This window comes from Amphiura filiformis, chromosome 5 (genome assembly GCF_039555335.1).
Source record: "Amphiura filiformis chromosome 5, Afil_fr2py, whole genome shotgun sequence".
Classification (NCBI taxonomy): domain Eukaryota; kingdom Metazoa; phylum Echinodermata; class Ophiuroidea; order Amphilepidida; family Amphiuridae; genus Amphiura; species Amphiura filiformis.
The window spans coordinates 55,789,148-55,806,339 of record NC_092632.1 but is presented as its reverse complement, the minus strand read 5'-3'; the positions used below and the strand labels follow the sequence as shown (position 1 = coordinate 55,806,339).

General features: G+C 36.7%; 1 protein-coding gene across 1 annotated transcript; it reads right to left on the bottom strand.

Annotated features, from left to right (window-relative positions):
* Positions 1 to 1,513: 1,513 nt before the first annotated feature.
* On the bottom strand, positions 1,514 to 16,965 carry LOC140153407 (chitinase domain-containing protein 1-like). Its single transcript, XM_072176161.1, has 12 exons — positions 16,675 to 16,965; positions 12,762 to 12,905; positions 11,609 to 11,741; positions 10,977 to 11,021; positions 9,263 to 9,369; positions 8,689 to 8,750; positions 8,138 to 8,251; positions 5,701 to 5,805; positions 4,445 to 4,609; positions 3,771 to 3,860; positions 3,244 to 3,286; positions 1,514 to 2,583 (listed from the first exon to the last, which is right to left on the bottom strand). The coding sequence occupies exons 1-12, from the start codon at positions 16,807 to 16,809 to the stop codon at positions 2,485 to 2,487; spliced, it is 1,242 nt and encodes a 413-aa protein (XP_072032262.1). The 5' UTR covers positions 16,810 to 16,965; the 3' UTR covers positions 1,514 to 2,484.
* Between the last annotated feature and the right edge of the window lie 227 nt (positions 16,966 to 17,192).

Here is a 17,192-nt window from a genome sequence, read left to right as displayed (position 1 = left end):
CAGGAGGTTGCAAGTACTGTGCATAAGTAGGCCATAATTGACATCACACAGCAGGTTGCAAGTACTGTGCATAAGTAGGTCACAATTTACATCACACAGCAGGTTGCAAGTACTGTGCATAAGTAGGTCACAATTTACATCACACAGCAGGTTGCAAGTACTGTGCATAAGTAGGCCATAATTTACATCACACAGGAGGTTACAAGTACTGTGCATAAGTAGGCCACAATTTATATCACACAGCAGGTTGCAAGTACTGTGCATAAGTAGGTCACAATTTATATCACACATCAGGTTGCAAGTACTGTGCATAAGTAGGCCACAATCTATATCATATACAGCAGGCTGCAAGTACTGTGCATAAGTATGCCATAATTGACATCACACAGCAGGTTGCAAGTAGTGTGCATAAGTAGGCCACAATTTATATCACACAGCAGGTTGCAAGTACTGTGCATAAATAGGCCACACTTTATTTTACACAACAGGTTGATTGTACTGTGCATATAAGTAGGCCACAATTGACATTACACATCAGGTTGCAAGTACTGTGCATAAGTATGCCACAATCTATATCATATACAGCAGGTTGCAAGTACTGTGCATAAGTAGGCCACAATCTATATCATATACAGCAGGTTGCAAGTACTGTGCATAAGTAGGCCACAATTTATATCACACCGCAGGTTGCAAGTACTGTGCATAAGTAGGCCATAATTTATATCACACAGCAGGTTGCAAGTACTGTGCATAAGTAGGTCACAATTGACATCACACAGCAGGTTGTAAGTACTGTGCATAAGTAGGCCACAATTGACATCACACAGCAGGTTGCAAGTACTGTGCATAAGTAGGCCACAATTAAACATCACACAACAGGTTGCAAGTACTGTGCAAAAGTATGCAACAATTTATTTTACACAACAGGTTGATTGTACTGTGCATATAAGTAGGCCACAATTGACATTACACATCAGTTTGAAAGTACTGTGCATAAGTATGCAACAATTAGCATCACACAGGAGGTTGCAAGTACTGTGCATAAGTAGGCCATAATTGACATCACACAGCAGGTTGCAAGTACTGTGCATAAGTAGGTCACAATTTACATCACACAGCAGGTTGCAAGTACTGTGCATAAGTAGGTCACAATTTACATCACACAGCAGGTTGCAAGTACTGTGCATAAGTAGGCCATAATTTACATCACACAGGAGGTTACAAGTACTGTGCATAAGTAGGCCATAATTTATATCACACAGCAGGTTGCAAGTACTGTGCAAAAGTAGGCCACAATTGACATCACACAGCAGGTTGCAAGTACTGTGCATAAGTAGGCCATAATTTATTTTACACAACAGGTTGACTGTACTGTGCATATAAGTAGGCCACAATTGACATTACACATCAGTTTGAAAGTACTGTGCATAAGTATGCCACAATTTGCATCACACAGCAGGTTGCAAGTACTGTGCATATAAGTAGGCCATAATTTGCATCACACCACAGGTTGAGAGTACTGATAATAGAGCAAACCTAAATGTGACACAATCTGATTCAAACTAGACCAAAGGATGCCATTTTGAAAAAATTGAGCTATATACTTATTTACAAAGCACAGGGCACTGACTGCTTATATGGTAAAAGATCACATCCTCCAAGCAGCAGCCTTTCAACACACATCTTGTCTGTATTTGGGAGTGTGAATATACAAACAGCACCAGGTTGGATTGTGACAGTCAGGGTAAACACCCTACTCTGTTCAAAACTGTGATATATGTGTATAGTTATGGCTCTCTATATACACTGGACCGTTGACTTAACATCCCCTCAAAAGGACAGTGTAGTCTCATGGTTCACTTACCCATTGTAAATGAACTCTGAGGAGAGCAAAAGTCTCAATGTAATTCACAGATATTGCCAATTAAAGTCAACCTTTATACCCATGTCAATACCTAGTATTTCCTAGTCAATACCCAGAAAGTTACTACCACCAGGAATTGAACACAGCACCTCATGTACCAAAGCCTAGTACCCTAACCATTAGGCAATGCTCTCACACAACATCATCACCTTTTTGAGTAATCAAGCATATCTGCTTACATCCCTAGTAGACTTGCTTGAAAGATATGAGCTCTGATAATGATGAACATTTGGCCCTTTACTTTTTTTGCCTGTACTCAATTTCTCAGTTTCTGTCTTTGGTTAATTTTGATCAGATCAGATCACATTAAAGTTTGTTCGGTTTATATAAGGCGGAAAAAATAAAGACTCATAACACTGTGTATTGATATAGAATAGCATGCATGCACCCAGTTGAGTGCAATGCTTACACTAGTCGTGCGTTGCGTAATGCATGACTAGCACACGCTTATGTGAATTTACACAAGCGTGAGTTGGGACTTTATTGACGCGCACAGTAACAAAAGCCAAATAATTTCCGCCTTATATAAACCAAACAAACTTTAATATTTGAGGAAGTCATCATAGTAGATCATAGAAGTAATCCAATCCTTGACCTAACTCCCATATAGAGATTCCTGTGCCTAGTTCTGCTGCCAATTCAAGCCGCACCTGGATAGACTAGAAAGAGAGAGAGAGAAAAAAGATATTTATAACCCCGGATTATAACAAGGGTGAGTCAATGACAACAATTATAGAACACTTGACTTACTGACATAAAAATAATGCATATGAAAACTTCAAGCATCACTTAAACTAGCAGAATTATATGGTCACTAATTTGTATTTGAATTTCAACAATACTAAGAGACCAAATACTATTTACAAGAGTGCTATATCCAAATGCTATAATAATTAGTAATCAAATTTATTAGTGAGGGTTGAGTGATGTTTGTCATGTTTGAAAGTTTTAATAATGGGTTATGTGTATTTCTGGGTTGATTTTTGGATGCAAGACTGCAGGATTTCATCACTATCAATGGACATCATGTTCTTATGTGTGAATATACAATCACACAACACTTGTTACATATTTTAAAGAAGCATTACAAAATCACATTTGAAAATTATGATTGCCTCTATGGAAATAAAGACCCAAACTTGTTCACTTGCATGCTCAAGCTGTATCAAAGTGATCTGATACAACAACATTCTGGTTGCTCTGTTAATGAAACAAAAATAGCAAAAAATCTGGAAAAGGTTTTTGGAACTTTGACATCCTAAAAAATAATTGTGGTATCATGATAGTTGCCTACATTATAGTGTACAAAGAAATCTTACCTTGAGTGTAGGATACCATACTGTGTACCCGTTATATGGTCCCCTGAAATAGATTTAAATACAATGTTGAAATTATTGACTAATTTATCAAATCGGGCATCAAATGGCAAAGTCTAGCATCATTTGTTAAGTCAGTGTGGAGTATGACCTAGTGGTGTTTGCACTCAAATGTTGAGACAAATGAAGCTAACACACATGAGCAATGGTATGGGCTTTATAAAAGAGATCCCAAGTTTTGATTGTCATTCACACCTCATATGCATGATTATACTTGGGAGCGGAAAACACCAAAAACTATTGTTTTGATATATTATTGGCCTAAACTCAAGACCTATGGACAGATGCGATTATTGGCTTATTGACTCATTTCCGACAAGATCAATGTATTAATATTAATAAGGACACTGAAGTTTTTTAGTTAAATAGCTAAAACTTGAAAAATATGGCTCCCGCCACCCCACTCGCCTGGTCAGTCTATGCAGTGCAAGAGACAAATATGGTATACAGACTCAGCACTTTATACTTACTTATTCTTTATTGTGAAATAGTGTTCTTGATTATCAGCAACTCCTCCTGCTGACCACACTAATTCATGCTTTGGTAGTAGTTCAAGGTATCTGATGCAGACAAAGTCAATAATTAAATCCATGTAGTATAATTATGTTTTAGGTAAGCTAATTACTGTGCAAGAACCCAGGAGGAACCTGCCTTGTAAGTTGTCTTTTGAGACCCAGGTGCATTTGATATTGTTTAATACTGCTTAATACTGCTTTCACACTTGACATTGGTACAATTTGAACCACATGCTAATCTGAACTTTGAGGAATATTATTATTTAGGGTTGTCTGGTTTAGCGAATCATCGACTGTCCCTACAACCTTTTTCATTGCTACATTTAAAACTTTAAAAATCCAATGGGCACTACTACCTTTCTTACAGTACCTCTGATTGGTTATTCTTACAGTACCTCTGATTGGTTAATACATTATTTTAAATCTGAGCAACCAATCAAAATAAAGCTTTTAAATCTCTTAACAATTTTTACTAAGTCTCCTTCATCCTTCAGCCAGACTGATTATTCTTTCTTATCATATCTTTGATTGGCTCAATACATGATATATCCATCTTTGTAACCAATCAAAATAGTTCTTAGATATTTTAGATAATTTGACTGGTAATGCCCATGGGGCAATGTACTTACTTTGATGCCACCACAGGTTCTTGATGGGCTTCTATTCCATCAGGTGGTTGCAGGTATCCATAAAAGTTGAGGCCCAAAAGAATCTTGGATCTGTATTCTGAACCGTCTGGTGCCAACTCCAGGATACAAGCCTTCACCCATGGGTAGGGTGCATTAGGATAACCACTGTAATGATAAGAATATTTAGAGGTTAATAACTGCGCATCGGTTATTTGGAGGGCACTGTGAAAAATCTAAACATTTTGCATTTGGAACCGAGGAATATCCCGAGGGGCATAGCCCCGAGGGATATTCCGAGTTCCAAAGCAAAATGTTTAGATTTTTCACAATGCCGGACATATAACCGATGCAAAGTTATTATCCTCATTCATAACTGTCACTTTGATTTCTTCACTGTACAAACTAACACAAAATTTTGCTCAAAAGTTTGTAAAAATAGATGAATTTTTACATCTTCCCTTTCCTAAAATCGATCAGGCTAAAACAGGACGACCAATAACAAAAGTGCGTATCACAATCTGTGCAAATATGGTAGCGCGCAATCCAAATACGGCAGCCAGTGCGCGCAGTTTGTTCGGCGCATGATACAGCGCTCACGGAGGTTACTAATATTTACTTTCGAACAATTACGCATTTTGCGGTCAATTGTGATATATTAATGACCTCGATTTGCGTTCGCGTTGCTACAAATAATAAAATATGATTGGATCAGACGCATCGTGCATATTCATGAGGTTATGAATGATATTTAGTCATGCAAGTCCTAATTATTATGGATAAACTATATGAAAATGCAAGTGCACATGAGTATAAATACAAAGTCTTTCTGAAAAGTTACAACATTTGTAAAAAAATGTGGGAAAAGCTCAGAATATTAAACAAATCTGCATTTCAATGGGATAAAGTGAGTCAAAGAAATGTCGATTAGGTCACCCACCTTAAGAGGAAAAAAGAATTCTCTTAATTTTACCACATGTAAGGGTGACCAACTTTCATGTTAACATGTTATTAAGGCCTATCCCTCCCTGAGTGCTCCAAAGCTAGAAAAGGTTTTTTGAATTTTAACACCCATAAAAGCTTTTTAAACAGTTCCTGAACACTTCTAAACTGTTTTAAAACATGAATGCATTGATACAATAAAGACATATCCCATCTAGGCAAATTAGGCCTAAGTAAACATGTTTTTGCTATGAAACAGTAAACATGTTAAGTCTGGAACAAAAGAAATGTTATAATAATTGCAAAGATTTACTCACATTTCTGGACTAGTTCTTGGGTAATCGTAGGTCATCAGACTAAATGCATCCACCACTGGTGCTAGCATATCAAAGTCTGCTTTACCAAACATTCCTTTCATGTAACTAGAAAGAAAAGAAAAAAAAATGTTTTACAATCTAGTTGATTTACAGTTTCACTGAAATAATATCAGTTGTTTCCTCTTACCTGAGGATATGATGAGTTGAATCATTTAATTATAGGTTAATAAATGCGTCTCACTTGTTGGGAGTGAAATTGTGCAAAATAATGCAGCGTACTGAGATGTTCATGCATCTAATGCACAAGCCCCGAAGGGGGAGTGCATTAGATGCATGAACATCTCAGTACAAGTGCATTATTTTGTACAATTTCTCGAGCAACAAGTGATACGCATTTATTAACCTATTTCATACACGAGAAAAAATCTTGTGATTTTTGCTATTTTTATAACAAAATCGTCACTAAAAATGTTTGAAAAGGCAAGCAAATATAAATGCATCCACCCGCAAGAAAAATGAATGTGTCTGAAAGCACTATGCATCATCAAAATGCACTGATATGGAACAGCTTCCTGGACCACACTCACAGCCCAATAAATGGCACCCAGCACAAGAAATCTGTGAGCAAGTGGAATAGTGTAGAATAAGACCTGTTTCTTGAAGAAAGTATGTGAAAAGCAGAAATCTGCCCGTTCCACACTATTCCACTTACTCTTTGGAAATTGTCATCCGTGTAAGTATCTTATACACATTCTCACAGATTTCTTGTGCTGGCTGCCAATTATTGGGCTGTGAATGTTGTCCAGGAAGCTGTTCAATGTCAGTGCATTTTGTGTCAGTTGCACAACTGCTTGGTTACTGACATGTGTTTAGACTAGAGTATTGAAGTAATCCGGTGTTAATTTTGGTTCATTTTGATGCACAAGATTTTTAGATATGACCTTGTGAAAAATTATAAGTTTCTTTTTTGGCTTAGTGTATATACATCACTTGAGGTAGAGAACACAAAACACTGACATTGTTAGACTGCTCCGTAGTCCATTTGTCCATTGTGCATACTCTGGTTATTGCATTTAAGCTTAAAACTCTGATTTAATTAATTTGAGCACAATTGATAGATTTTCACAACTGATCTTTTCAGTCACAGTACCCCCTCTGTTTGTTAGCTTCCCAAGTGGACTACTGACTTTGGATTGCAGTTTGCATGCGTAACACGGCTGTCTATGGATGAGATTGTCGGATTTTTGGCCTACTAAAATTGGCCATGATGTAAGGCCAAATAAAAAAATAAACATGTTTCACGTCCCCTCCCGCTTCCTTTTTTGAGGTTTCCTCAAATATATTTTTATTTTTTGAAATTCAGTTATAACTTTTCAAAAAATATGTCTGGGAAGTTGAGATGCATTCTATAGCCTTGTTAAGATACAAGAAACACTTTAGGAAGGTTTTGTGATCATTAGAGGGGTGTAACTCTCAGAACAACAAATAAAAAAGGGCCTCCTCCTTTTTCCAGGCATTATTGTATACGCTAAAACAGCTCTAAGTATGGGTATTTACACCAATTTTGCAATAAAAAATAGAAAATAAAAAGCCCCCTCTTCCTCCTTTTTATCGAAAACCCGGACGTGAAACATGTTTTATTTTTTACTTGGCCTAATGCATCTTTAAATGGATCTGGCTTGTGATTGGTCGCCCATATCTCGTTATGGTTTAAATCCTCCGGGCACCTGCCATTACCATTAATAACTACATGGTACACAACTATGCGGCCTTTGTGTTGGCGGAACATTAAACTCCCAGTATAGTGCATGAGCGCGTCTTGTACCATGCTTGTACTTCCAAGCTTTGTGCGTGCGGTTATATTGGATTGATAAACAAGTATGATTGACAGTGTGTGTGTAGGGACTTTGCCCGATCAAAGTCCCGTTTAAAATGCAGTGTCCATAGTCGGTTTTTAACCCGGACTTTCGCGATTAATAAACTGGTAGATTCTAAATTCAGAATTGTTCAGTATTGAAGTGCCAATATAATTATGACATTATGATATGTTGTATTCAATAATATAAGCCTACATATACTTTACTTTTACTGCCACTAATATAATTATATAAACTTTTTCATAACAATTTTATACTAGTATTTTGATGTAATAAATATCAGTATAATTTCGAGTTCAACTGAATCCTATCATCATGTCATGATTAATGACATGTTTTATTTATCAAAAATCGACTATGGCATAGTCTATGACATTGTGGGTATTAATGGCTTCCCCAATTTTGAAAGCTCCCATTCTTGAATACCGATAACTGTCACATCTTGATATGCTAGATTATTTTTACATTTGCCATATGCATTGTTTATTTAAACACCCAACCTTATTGTGATGAATAAAGTGTTCTGAATTGGCAAATCACAGAATGTCACTTTAACTTACTCTAAAGGAGCTCCTGACTTTGGTCCACGAAATGGAGGTGGCACAACAAGTATACAAAGCTTCTTAGCTGTATGCATGGCATCGCATAAATCGATGACAAGATGATGCAGATTTCTGAAAGACAAAGTTGATTTCAATAAATAACACTGTGCATTTGCACAAACATTAGAATTAACAGGAAAAGATATTCTGAAGAAAAGTTGACTTTGAGCAATAAATGATGCTTTGTTTTATGGGTGGACATACTTTGCAAGTAGGGTCGGTTGGTTAAGATTTAAAAAACAAAATCTGGATGCTAGAATATCACAGAAATTTTTGCAAATATTTCCAGTCAAAACCAATCAGTTATATTGAAAAAAAACCCAGCAGATTTGCAACAAAAAGTTCTCCCAGAATGCAAAATCTGGGTCAATGGGCCCATAAAACAGAACTTTTTTCATCGCTCAATGTACCTTTAGCCAAATTGGGTCACATATTGTCTGTTGCATGTGACTTAGAATAGGGAAACCTAGCTGGTTAGCTAGTGGTGTGGCAAGGTCACCATTACTTACTCTCTCAGCTGACCACCAAGCTGACTCCATACTTCCAATACAACTCCATCAAGTTTATGTTTCTGAAAGAGACAAACAAGTCTATAAGAATTGCTCAGATTATGGTTGGGAGAGAACAATTATTAACAATTATTTTATTCATATACATGTACAACTGAGTCATAATAGGCTACAACAATAGAGTACCGAAATGATGACGTCACAGAAAACTTTTTTTGCATTTCAGCATTTTCATGACCATATTTCAGTAGAACATGATGAAAAACATCCACAGTCCAAGTTTGGTGGGAATCGGATCATGAGGGCCCGAGATATTGCCCCATGAATACCTAATTAGCCCCATTGAAATCAGTGTAAATTGGCCTGGTTCCCCAAAATTTGACTGGGATAATTTTTCATCATGTTCTACTGAAATATGGTCATGAAAATGCTGAAATGCAAAAAAGACAATTTTATGACGTCACACTTCGGTACTCTATAGGCTACAAACTGTATCCATCTCCTACAGTTTGAGAAACTCTTTTGCATTTTTTGTTTGTTTCTGGGATGATAAGAGAGTACTGTAAAAACTCACCTTGTAAAAATTGACAATAGTTTTTGCAAGATTCTGCAATACATCTTCGCTGTTAAAAACAGCTTTATAATCTCCCCTACTCCAGCCATCAAAAAGTAATCTAGGTACTACAGAAAAAGAAGTAAATTTAAAACAATGGCGTTTGACAGCAAAGTACATTTTATAGACAATTCTATTACCTCCACGACCCATTATTCAAAATCGCGCACTGTGATTTGTTGAAACGCGTCACGTGAGAGCCCATTATTCTGCAATAATGGGTCGAGCGCCGTAACACATTCTACGCACAGCATCACGCTTGGTTACGCGTGCAATATTTCCGCGATACGCGTTGTCACTTACGCGTACGCGCTCCACCTTGAAGTAAACAACTTAAAATATAAGTATTTCTCTTTAAATCACACTATCTTCTGGTAATTCAGAGATGTCACAGGCTGACCCAAAAATCCTGAACTTGCGGCGTAGCGAGCGGCTGTCGCGCTAACACGGCCGGGGGTCGGGCGAAGCCCGATAGGGGTCGAGGTTTTTTCGCCCCTCGAAGCCAGATGGTTTCTGCACATTTAGCACCACAGTAAAGGCCATTTCAGAGGGTAAAAAGAACAGTTCAAAGCTCCTGGCTTGTTCTACACTTTTAATAAAAAAGTGCTTCCTTCTTCCTGAAAACATCTGTTAAGCATTTAGCTCTTGGTCCAGGGCCACTCCAAAATCCGGAAATCCGGATAAATCCGGAAATGTGACATCTCTGGGTAATAGAATAGAAATAAAGGGTGCAGCATTATCCTTTACACGCAAATAATGTGTCCTTGGCAGTAAAAACGTTCAAATAATGGGTTCGGCTGCGCCTCACCCATTATTTACGTTTTACTGCCTCGACACATTATTTGGGTGTAAAGGATAAAGCATTACCCTTTATTTCTTAATTAATGCAAGAATTAGATACATGGATCACAAGTGTCGCAAGTTAATCTTAACTTTCACATACATATGTGTTGATAGTAGAAAAGATAATGCTTGGAGAGCATAGTTATATGCCAGGGTAGGCGATATACACCCACATTTTTGGAACCAGGTGTATTCAGTGACAGGGCAGTGATCAACAACATACTACTTGTTTCAACAAAATGTATCAAAATCTAAATACATATGCTGTCACCAAAAGAACTGTATTTTTTTTAATATTTTCTTTTTTCAAAACATTTTTGCCTGTTCTCAACTAAAACCCCCATCTTTAATGTTTTTTGGTTGAGAACAGGCAAAATGAACCAAAATCAGACCTTTGACAAATAATCACCAACACTTACAAATGTTTAAAAAAAAAAGAAAATATTTCAAAAATTACAGTTCTTTTGGTGAGAGCATATCGAGGGTTCAGAACCAGAAAGCCTTAACTCACTATGACCAGGTCTCACAAAATGAGCATAAAGTTGGCTCCTTGCTTTGTATTAAAAAATCAATATTATTTCCTCCACAATGTCTTTTGTTTTCTTTTGAATTTTGTCATGATTAATGAATCTTTTATAGTGCCTGCCCTGGTGACTTTATGCTCATTTTATGAGAGCATGTGATTTTGAGTTGAGGCCTTCTGGCTCTCAACCCTCGATATGTACAGTTTTGCTTAAAAACACAATATGTATGGAACAGAGATGATTAAGTAATCTTTACATGTGAGTCAACTGGTTAATAAGTCACTACCTGTCTACAAAATGTGACTTACCAACTTTGACATCTCTTTGACCTTTCTTGACATCTTGAACCCAACCTGCAATGATGAAAAATATGAAGATGCTCCATTTTAAATCTATATATACACTAGATTTCGAAGTTTTCCGTTTGACGGAAAAATCACGGAATCGGAGGTACAACACGGAAAATGGCATTTTTTTATGATGTGACAAAAATTGTGAACAGATAAGAGAAATAAATGTTTAAAACAATCATGAGTTGTGTGTGTCAATTTTTATGATATAAATACTGTTTAATAATACCGAAATAAAGGTATATTACCAAGGCAACCCCCTATATCACTCCAAACATCGTAATAGTCGGTCTATTACCGTGAGAATATTCCAATCAGAGCATATTGATCGCGATATTGAAGACTTTATTGTGACATTAATATTATAGTTTATACATGTTAAGCTTTATTCATGGCACAGATTTACAAATTTTACAACACAGATTACAACATGGAAAATGGATTTTAGAAAACAGTAAATGTGAAAAAACTTTTTGAATGCTTCTTTACTGAAATGTGGGATATAATAAACCATAGATCACTATGTACATTATCAATATCATCATGCATACACCAGCATATTCTAATTTATGTACAATTACAAAACCTACCTTTGTCTATATCATGTCCTCCATTAACAACAAAGACATTATTGCCTTGCCTTTTGACCTGCAGCCAGACTGGTGAAATCAAGCTAAATTTACCTCCAAATATTTTGGCAACATCGTATCCATGGTTATACCACTGTCAAAATACAATTGAAGAAGATAAGCTACATATTTTTTTTGCTCGCTTTACAAAATTAATGAATCCCCTTCTGCAAAATAAATGGCTGATTTTACACATGTATTTAGTAAAAAATAAATTTGTTGGGCCCACAGAAACAAGGTTTATTTGTTTGTTTTTTTATCACTTGCGTACTTGCATGCCTCAAAGACAATGCCTGATATATGTTTATAAGCAGGAACCATGCAGAGTAAGCCTACCTCAGTGAGCTCATAGGTACTACCGGAAGTGAACACATGGTCACCATGGAATTTGTTCCTGACAAAAGTGAAAACTAAAATGAAATATGTACACCTACTGTAATGTAATTGGTGGTGAAGTCCTTGATATTCAACAGCAGCAAAATGGTCCAGTTCATTCCATTCTTGAAGATCATAAGGTTCATAAGACCTGCTGACTTCACTACTAATGACATGCTAGTCCGAATAATCAGTCCCAGAACAAAATATTCATTTACTGACATGATCGTGTTCTATCTGGGTCAAAATCTTGATGGCAAACTGAACAACAGAAGTACATGGTACCACTTCACAGATTTTTAATCCCTATTCATGTTTTGTGAATCACTCTATTGTGGACCATCCTTCTGATACTTGAGTGTTTGGACAACCGAAACAGTTTTGACAGGTCTTTTATCTACCTCTCTGTTTGTAAACAGACATGGATGTCAAATTGTCATCCTTGCCGAATAGGAAAGTAACAGCGTAAGTACGGCACTGATGACATGCATGTTGGTACAATGGCATTGATAATGAAATAACAGAAAGATGAGATCATAATATTAGATTTGCTGGCGATCAATGTGGGTGAGCCTTCAATTGGAAAACTTCCATTTTGTTGACATATATGTAGAAGTGTTAAAGAAAATTGAGACAGGTGCATTCAGATATGTAGTGACCATGTTCAAAAATGAGAAGGAAATGTACCCTTTTCTAATGGACTTTTCTCTTCATATGTGCTTGAAACATTTTCACTTACAGGTGTAACATATCCTAGGACAGAACCGGCAAAGTTTTTATCATCAACTTTAGAGTAGTAAATACCATGTTCCTTTATGATATCTTTATAACGAGGTGACATTGTCACTAGTCTTCTATCAACAACTGTCTTAGCTGATTCATACTAGAAATAAAGAAGAAATTAAGAAAGAAACATTAAATAATATAAATTAATAAACACATAATGATACTCACAAAGCAAGAAGTGATTTTGATTTTCCTATCAGTATAACATAAACTGAGCTCAAAAAGAATAATTTTTCACATGGTCATATCTTGAAATCCTGTCTATCAAATTCTACCAAAATTACACACAGGTTTACTTCAATACTCTACTCTTAAAACACATGTCAGTTACCAAGCAGTTATACAACTGACACAACAGCAAAATGCACTGACATGGAACAGCTTCCTGGACCACATTCACAGCCCAGCCCTGTTTCATGAAAAAAGTGTATGAAAAGCAGAAAGCAGCACCGTTTTATCATCTGTGCAAGGATCTTGTGTGCATTCTCACCAATTTTTTGTGATGGGTGCCAAATGTTGGGCTGTGAAAGTGGACGAAGTCCAGGAAGCTGTCCCACGACAGTGCATTTTGCTGTTGTGTCAGTTGGACAACTGCTTGGTTACTGACATGTGTTTTGAGTAGAGTATTAACAAGTTGTAAAAACAAGTTGTAAAAAATTATAAGTTTCTTTTTGAGCTCAGTTTACATCAAAAGTCAGAACTTACTTCAGCACTTTGTTGAGGCTATGTACCATACTGTGAAATATTGTGAGCTTTAACAAATCAGAAGGTACAGCAATAAGCCACCATAGATCGGGTCAGCACAGATTGTCAGCTCAATGCAACCCCACCGACTGTACCTCCACCGAGTCCACCCTTGACTACTTGGACATTTACCAGTCAAACTTTTTTATTTGTCATTCAAATGAACTGGTTTTTTTAATATTATTTTTAAGAAAGTTTTAATGATAAATTGATACGGACTTCCAACTTAAATTGATGTCGCAACACAAAAAATAAAAATATTTGTTTTTAAAACTATTCCACCTTTTAAATATTTGATGAACCAATTCACGACATATGACCTTACAACAATGTCAATGGATTGAATCTGTGTGGCGGGTCATAAAATTGTTAAGGCCGAAATAAGAGGGATCATGAAAAATGTACCCTGCGACCGATGGGGGGGTGGGTCTAGTTCGCAAGGCAAACTTAACAAACCGTGCAAAACAGACGTGTCATTTATCGGTATGACATTTTCATTATTGATGCTGCCCTATTTTAAGTTTGCAAGGAAGAGGCATCTCAATTTGAGTGCAGATTTGTCAGTAAAATCACACATGTACTCACTCTAAATTGTTCATAAAACTGATCCTACGTTCCTTATAAAAAGAACCATTATGCTGCATTGTATGTACAATCACCACAAAAGATGAAAAAATGCATTTAAAAAGTTATTACATGTAACCTTATGGCACTACAATCGTAGTCATATTTTTTGTGTCAAATTCTAATTACACAGGGCAGGATTGCTCCAAAGGTATGTCTGGTTCCATACAGCAATACGCAGTATTGCTGTCTGGTAAGCAAGTACGAATAATTCTGCATGAATTGAGACGTCAAAGCAGGTCAAACACAGAGGACATCACGTAGTACTATCACTCAAACAAGCAAATCTCTTCACGAATTGACTCACCTTGCGATCCTACATCATCAGTTGAAACAAACATCTAAGTGTCCAAAAACAGCTTTGTCATTCCTCAAAACTACAAGTAACTTCATTAATAAAAAATTGAAATCCTACTATTACCCGTTATTGAAAATTTTGTTCGATTTATGTCAACCAAAAGAACGCACGAGTCCAGTTCAGTTGACCAAAATGGTAGCTCCTGCCTCCTGGTCACCTCAGATATGACGTCAGTATCAAGCTGCTTATTAAATATTCATGAAACCGACCATGTGGTCACAATCGGTGGATCGGATTGGTTGAAATCAACGCCACATTTTTGACCTTTAGAGATATGCATATTCATGTATGAAAACAGCGATGCGGATATAGTAAGCCCTCGAATTAAGGATCTGAAGGGGCATGGCAACTTTTTTAGGGCAAGTTGATAATTGCCTTGGAGTTTCACTGAAAAGGCAAGGCAGCACAGCAGTTTGTAATATTTCAAGAGGGCATCATGGCAACTGTTGAAAATTTGAGAAGGGCACCAAGGCAATTTCTCAAAAGTGAAGAAAACACACACAAACAATCAAACATAGATAGATGATTATATAATAAAGGGGCAGGGCTGGGGCACCCACGGCAACTTCATTAGAGGGCACAGCAAGTGACTGCCTTGGGTAAAGGACATATTTTAAGGGCATTACGGCTGTTTGCCATGGGTGCCGTGGGTTAATTTCGAGGGCTGGATATAGTATCATCACCGGGACTGAGAAATGCGACATTTTCGATGTTTGTACCGGGGAATTTCAGACACGAAGACTCCGCAGAGATTTCTTCAAAATTCGTCCAAAGGTAACCAAAGGGTTGGGGATCGAACAGTGGGCGGTAAGTGACCAATTTGACTTTCAGCACAAGTGTTTGGCCTTACTCTAGGTGCTCCAAAGGCTTGATTCAAAGACAAGTGCATGTTGTTTTGTAGTTGATTGCGTGCGGCCATGGGTGGCCTTACACGTGGGCTATTGCCATAAATCTCACAATTGATGCTTTTGTAGCGACTGGGAATTTCCCCAGCCTAAGAGCTGACAGCTGATATTTCGTATTTACAGCACTAAAGTTGAAGTTGCATTGGAATTGTGTGCTCTGGAATCCTTTTTTTTTTACAGGATTCATAATTAATGGAGTATTTATCCCAATTTCAAACATACATAATAGGTAAGAAGTACAACAACCCGTGTAACTGTATAATATTTGGATAAACATGCAGCTATTTAAGCTACAGTCACAGCCAGGAGCCTTGTATTGTTAACTACAACCTCTAATTGAAATTATTTTGCACTAGTTTTCTGTATACAGATCATCCAATATCGATACTGCAGAGATAAAATATGTAGGTAACCCAGGCAAACCTTAGTTAACACATTTGCTAGTCAGTCAAATTCGCCGACAATGTCAATGCATATTTACATAGAAATTTAAAACAACTGGCGAAGAAGGAAACATACATAAATATGTTTTCTATACTTCACTTGACCCAAATATATGATTTTTTATGGTGATAAGTCACTTTCGCACATGGAATTTTAGAGGATTTGGATAGCAGTTCCATTAAAAAAAGCTGCTATCATAATGAGACTAAGATCTAGAAACACCCCCGACATGCCGTTTTGGGGAATTTTGCTAGCTGAACCTTTTTGATGAAAGTCAATCTTTGACAAGATGAAACTTTGCTACAAAAGTGCTATGAAAAATGGTTTTCAGTTTTGGCTTTGTTTACTCAAGGGCTTTAATTTGATATATAAAATGATGCAGTTTGATGGCAAATTTGAATTCACCTAGCATTTTTTAATGGAACTAAAAAATTCCAGGTATGCTAGGTGATTATCAAATTGCCATAAAAAAATCATATATTTGGGTCAAGTGAAGTATAGAAAACATATTTATGTAGGTTTCCTTCACCCACCTATTCTCGAAAAAAATTCAAATTTCTATGTAAATATGCATTGTGTTGGGGCCCCGGTCTCGGCGAATTCGCTGACTAGTAAATGTGTTAACTAAGGTTTGCCTAGGACTCTAGGTTACCTATAAAATATGGGTTCCCTGGCCTGGGCTCAACTTGGTCAGAAAAAAAAATTGTCTCCAACATAATAATGAGTATGACTCCCCCTTCCGAAGGAAATGACATCCCTGTTATTAACCATGTGTCATATGATATGATTACCGTTTTTTTCTTGTTCTTCTTCTCTCCCTTCTTCGGAGGCCCTGCTGCTTGAATTTCGCCAATGGACGTACACACAATGAATACTGCGAACGAGCAGACACATATTTTAAACCACGAAACATCGCTCAAATTCATTTTTATGAAGTTGTCTTGATCACTATTTTAAATAAAAAATGTCAAGATTATCTATCAACTGGAACATTTATTTAATTATTGATATCGGTTGGCATGGAACAAAAATATATACAGAGCGAAAACTGATCATTACTTTCTGTTCATGGGCGCAGCCATTTTTTTCCCAGAATGCCCGACTTTCCCCCCAGTCTTTAGTAACTATATCAAATATTTTCATATAAAATCATTGTGAGAAATAAGAACCTACTGAAATATATTCATATATTTTTACAAATACAATCATATAGAAGGGAAATAAAGTATTTTAAAATACAAAGGTAAGTTTAAGAAAATACAATTTTAACTTGTGAGAACGAGGATTACCGGAAGTAGATGTCAAATTG